The 5,060-nt window shown below is 43.7% G+C and overlaps 1 protein-coding gene across 1 annotated transcript; it reads left to right on the top strand.

Moving 5' to 3' along the window:
• The first annotated feature begins 394 nt into the window (after window positions 1-394).
• Window positions 395-2,688, top strand: LOC120293270 (L-type lectin-domain containing receptor kinase IX.1-like). Its single transcript, XM_039312315.1, has 2 exons — window positions 395-622; window positions 809-2,688. The coding sequence occupies exon 2, from the start codon at window positions 1,204-1,206 to the stop codon at window positions 2,449-2,451; it is 1,248 nt and encodes a 415-aa protein (XP_039168249.1). The 5' UTR covers window positions 395-622; window positions 809-1,203; the 3' UTR covers window positions 2,452-2,688.
• The last annotated feature ends 2,372 nt before the right edge of the window (window positions 2,689-5,060 follow it).

Raw genomic sequence — 5,060 nt, 5'->3', positions numbered from 1 at the left:
GCGTCGTCGTGAACCAATTTTTGAGAATGGTTCTAAAGGCAAGTTGTGGATAATGAAGCTGGCTAGTATAGCCTTGTTTTTTATTATTCTAGATCTTCTCTGGTCGCCCAAAGGTAAAACCGAATGGTCTTGGAATATCTCAGTCAGCAAAAATGAGACTGGCCTAAATTCCAAGAAGCGGGGGACCGGGGTCATCGGGCCCAAGCCCATCCCGCTTGGCCCGCCGCCGCCTCCGCCTGTGCTGGTGAAAAGCGAGTCGAGGGAGGCGCGTGGCGGGAGGGGCGAGCGCGGCGCGTGTGGGGGTCGTTGGCTGGGCTTCGAGCGGCGGTCGAGGTTGGTTGTTGCCAGGCCAATCTGTACTCTCTGCTTTTTACTCTTTTTCTTCGTCAGCCTTGCTCTCTCTCTCTCTCTCTCTCTCTCTCTCTCTCTCTCCTCAGTCTCAAGGACGATCCTTCCTAACGCTGCAGCTGACTGCCCGGTCGAGACGACGACCTTGACTACGACACGTTGCCGATCTCCGTGCTGGGCAAGCTCGACGTTCAATTCCTCACCGACTCTCTCAGATTCGCCAGGCCTTCTTTGACGCCATGGCTCGATTCCAGTGGCTCGATTCCACCCCGAGGTACTCTTCTTTCTTTACCTCGTCCTCCAAAACACTCAAACTCTTGTTTTCTTAGCCTTCTTTTGATTCCTGCTGGTGCACTTTCTATTTTCATACTGAAAAATTGATGAACTTGAACAAGGTCAACAAGGCCCCTAGTTTAGGGGTAATTGGCATCTCTAGTAAGTTAAGGTTGCGCTGTTGTAGGTAATTTATATGATTGCAGCCAATGAAGTGAGGTCTCGCCGCGGAAGTTATTGGGTCTTTTTAGAGGATCAAGCCTTTTGAGAGAAGCTGATAACGGACCCTCAATCCTACAATTACTACATGGACTAGTGATACCACAGTTTCAGAGAGTCTAAATCCTTTGATCTTTCTATGTGAGATTTGGACCTCAAGTTTCGATACTGCACACGTTTCTGAAGCTAATGTTTGACCTTATGGGTGATTATAGACAATTAGACAAGGATAAAGATTTTCTTTGGGATGCCATCAAAGCCATGTAAACTTTCTCATGGCTGTGGCCAAAAAAAGAACTTGGTTGCCCATGAGACATTCTAGTGAGAGGAGCATTAGCATTAGTTGCTGACTATTGAGGAATCATGTTTGCCGGAGTCGGTGGTGTTCGTTCCGCAGCTGCCACTGGAGCTGCATTTGAGAATCGCATTTTCCACTCATGTGATTTTTGCTCCCGGCCACCGCACCCGGTGGAATTGCTTCTTAACATAGTCATGGGTGGTGCCGCTGGATTGGCAGTGATCGTTATTGCTTTGGAACTCTATAGGTCAAAAGTCGCCCGTCCTCACCTGAGCAATGATATGCCAATGGGAAATAATGCACCTTCGACGACCGGGAGAGGTGGAGGAGAAGGCGATGATAACACGAACTTAACTGAAGAGTTTGCAAAGTTGATTGGACCCAAGAAGTTCTCCTATGAAGAGTTGATGATCGCAACCGGTTCCTTTGCAAAAGACAGGATTCTAGGAATAGGAGGTTTCGGGATCGTGTACGAAGGGCATGTAGGAGCTTGCACACGGGTCGCTGTAAAGATAATAAACCCTGATTCGCAACAAGGGATAAAGGAGTATATATCTGAGGTGAAGTCGTTAAGCCAACTTAGGCACAGAAACTTGGTGCAACTTATAGGTTATTGTCACGAGGCAAATAAATTCATCCTGGTTTACGAGTTCATCAGAGGAGGTAGCTTGGAGGACCATCTTTTTAAAGGCAAACCCCTGTTGACATGGGAAAGGAGGTACAACATTGCTCTAGGATTAGCCTCAGCGCTGCACTACCTACATAATCAATGTCACCAATGTGTGATCCACAGGGATATCAAATCCAGCAATACCATGCTCAATGAAAAGTTCGTGGCCAAATTGGGAGATTTCGGCTTGGCTAGACTAGTTGACCATGCTAGAGGGCGAAAAACAACCCTAGTGATAGGAACACCAGGTTATGTGGCTCCGGAATACCATCGAACAGGTGAGACAAGTATGGAATCTGACATCTACAGTTTTGGAGTGGTCCTTTTAGAAATAGTATGTGGGAGAAGAGTCTTTGACTCGGAATTAGCAGAGCAAGGCCAAGGCCTTGTACAGTGGGTTTGGAAGCGTTATGGATGCAGGAGCTGGATCGGGCGCTGGCGCAGGAATTTTCTCCGTGCGGTGGACAAGAGGCTCGGCAAGGATTTCGACAAGAGACAGGCGGAGTTCTTGATGATTGCGGGGCTGTGGTGTGCTCATCCCGATGCTAGGTATCGGCCTTCTATTGAAGAGGCAATAGCCGTTTTGAACTTGAAGGCAGAGCCTCCCAAACTCCCCTCGAAGATGCCAAGTTTCAACATATAATTGAGCCAAAGGTCTCGTCTCGTCTAGATGCATTTGGCTTTAGGCAAATGCCTCGCTCTAAAAAGAAATAAGTGATGTCTATTTTTATTTTGTTGGGAACTGATGTCTATTTAAGTGTGATGTATATGAAAATCACCGAACTAGAGGTAATTACTGAAAAGCTGTTGTACTCGCCTTTGTCACCCATTACAGGTAGTTTGGTGTACAGTACTTAAAAAATTTATTTACGTTAGATCATGTCAAAAAGCTTCGTTTCAAGAGGCATCTTGAATTGCAGTTGAAATTTTACTCATATGAACGAAATGAAGTGTCCTAGTAATATAAGCATTCACCGAAATCATAGTTGCTTTCAGGGTGAAAGGGACGAGCCGCAAAATTGTACGGAAATGAAGATACCACTTCAAAAGATGTAAATGCATGTTTTATGTAGTCTCGTCTGTCTTGGGCAAAAAGAGAAAAAGAAAGGTATCCTAATAAGTCCTTTGGATGGTCCATCTAATTTTTTAGTGTCCACGTCTTTCAATTTTTAAATAATGGCAGGGCAAATGCCTGAATTTTTCCCATTCTAAAGTCGTTTGTCTAAATATTATTTTTTGTTTAATCAAGTATCTCAACCTTTTAGACTTGGTTCAATGCAAGGCATCCGATAAATAAATTCACATGTTATGTGATTTTGCTCGCGTGACTCGTTTACTCGACAAACATTAAGGAAATATAGCTTCTCCTTTTGGTAATCGAGCGATAAGGGTAGAGACAGTGTGTGTTGAATGGATTATTATTTAATGGTATTACTGTCTACATTGACATTTTCCATTCTTGATTTTAGGGGACGTTTCTAATGACCCACATTTGAAAAGTTGAGGTACTTGATTGCACAAAAGAAAAGAGTTGAGATATTCAATTGTAAAACTGGGAAAAATTCGAGTGATTGTGACGTTGTTATCCCTTAATTTTTCCAATAAAATGGAGTCATAACATTACTTTTATGAGAGTTGGCAACCATTCGGTATGAAAACATGACATAAAACTTCTATTTATGATAGATGAATTGCACATATGAAATGTCAAATTAGCCAAATGCACACAATTTTGTAGGTTAAGACTACTCAATTCCAAATCCCTAAAAATAATAGATTGTATAGCAATGCGACGAATTTTTGTTGGAAATATCTTTCTTAGCAACACTCCGTTCCACCGCTAGGAGCCACTCGCTCCAAAGAGCCCCACCGGTCATGGTTGGGTCCCGAGCTCTTATCGTTTTTGCCTCAGCCTCTTTGACAATCGTGTAGACCAAAAGCCAGCTAGTCACCTCCAAGCTTGGTCACCTCTGTGAGTCGCCTCCAAGCTTGGCTGTTTTTACCGTCACCGCACTCCCAAGAACTTCGCCGATCGTGACTGGGTCTCGAATTCTAACCATCTCCGCTTCAGCCTCTTTGGCGAGCGTGGACACCCAAAAGCTCGCCGGTTGCCTCCAAGCTTGGCCGCCTCTGCCATCATCGCCAGGAGCCACTCGCTCTAAAGAGCCCCGCCAATTGTGGTTGGGTCCCGAGCTTTGACCGTTTCCGCCTTGGCCTCTTCGACAATCACGTACACCCAAAATGTGAAAGTGTCATGACACGTGAGTGATGAACAAGGTTTTGCCATAGCTATCTAACATGTCTTGGATCCATGCATACCTATAGATGCGATCAAGCTAAAAATACATTATAATACATGATAGAAAGTGTTGCAAGTTTTTTTTTATTTTTTTAAAAATAAACCACAAGCACAATTATGTAAACTCACCTACTTGCCTTGCAGCTCGGAGGTGACCGGGGGGCTTTTGGGTGTTTGCACTTACTGAAGAAGGCGAGGCGAAAACGATTACAGCTTGGGACCTAGCCACGACCCGCAGGGCTCTTGGGAGCAAGTAGTGTTAATATAACAGTTATTTCCTTTTCACATGTTGCTGATTTGGTTTTTTAGTTATTAGAGTTAGTGGAGTCATGTGTGTTGGTTATCCTAGTTTTTAGGTGTTAGTGGGGCAAGTGCTTTATGGGGAACATGAGTAGTTATGGTGTGTTTTATGTTATGTATTTTGTCTTTTGTAAAAGACTTGGTTTTGCTTCGTACGTAAGAGGAAGTTTCAGCCTCATCTCTCCTCCCTTTAGCAATTTAACAGTGGTATCAGAGCCTGAGAGAAACGTGAGAGAGAGTTTTAAAAAAAAAAAAAAAAAAAAACTTTTGTGAGAAAATTGCAATAGCAATATTTCCAATGGCCACCGACAATTTTGTTCAACCAGCAATTCCACGCTTTGATGGTCACTATGACCATTGGAGTATGCTGATGGAGAATTTTTTACGATCAAAGGAGTATTGGTTGGTTGTCGAATCTAAAATTCAAGAGCCACCAGCAGGCATGGCTTTGACAGATCCCCAGAAAGCAGAATTGGAAGCTCGAAAGTTGAAGGACCTAAAGGCAAAAAATTATTTTTTTCAAGCTATCGATCGTTCCATCTTGGAGACTATTCTTTGCAAAGAAACTTCCAAGGATATATGGGATTCTATGAAGAAGAAATATCAAGGCTCTGTTAGAGTGAAGCATGCACAGCTTCAAGCCTTGAGAAAAG

The sequence above is a fragment of the Eucalyptus grandis genome, chromosome 5, assembly GCF_016545825.1.
Source record: "Eucalyptus grandis isolate ANBG69807.140 chromosome 5, ASM1654582v1, whole genome shotgun sequence".
Taxonomy (NCBI): domain Eukaryota; kingdom Viridiplantae; phylum Streptophyta; class Magnoliopsida; order Myrtales; family Myrtaceae; genus Eucalyptus; species Eucalyptus grandis.
The sequence above is the reverse complement of the archived record's forward strand: the minus strand, read 5'-3'. Positions and strand labels throughout refer to the sequence as shown.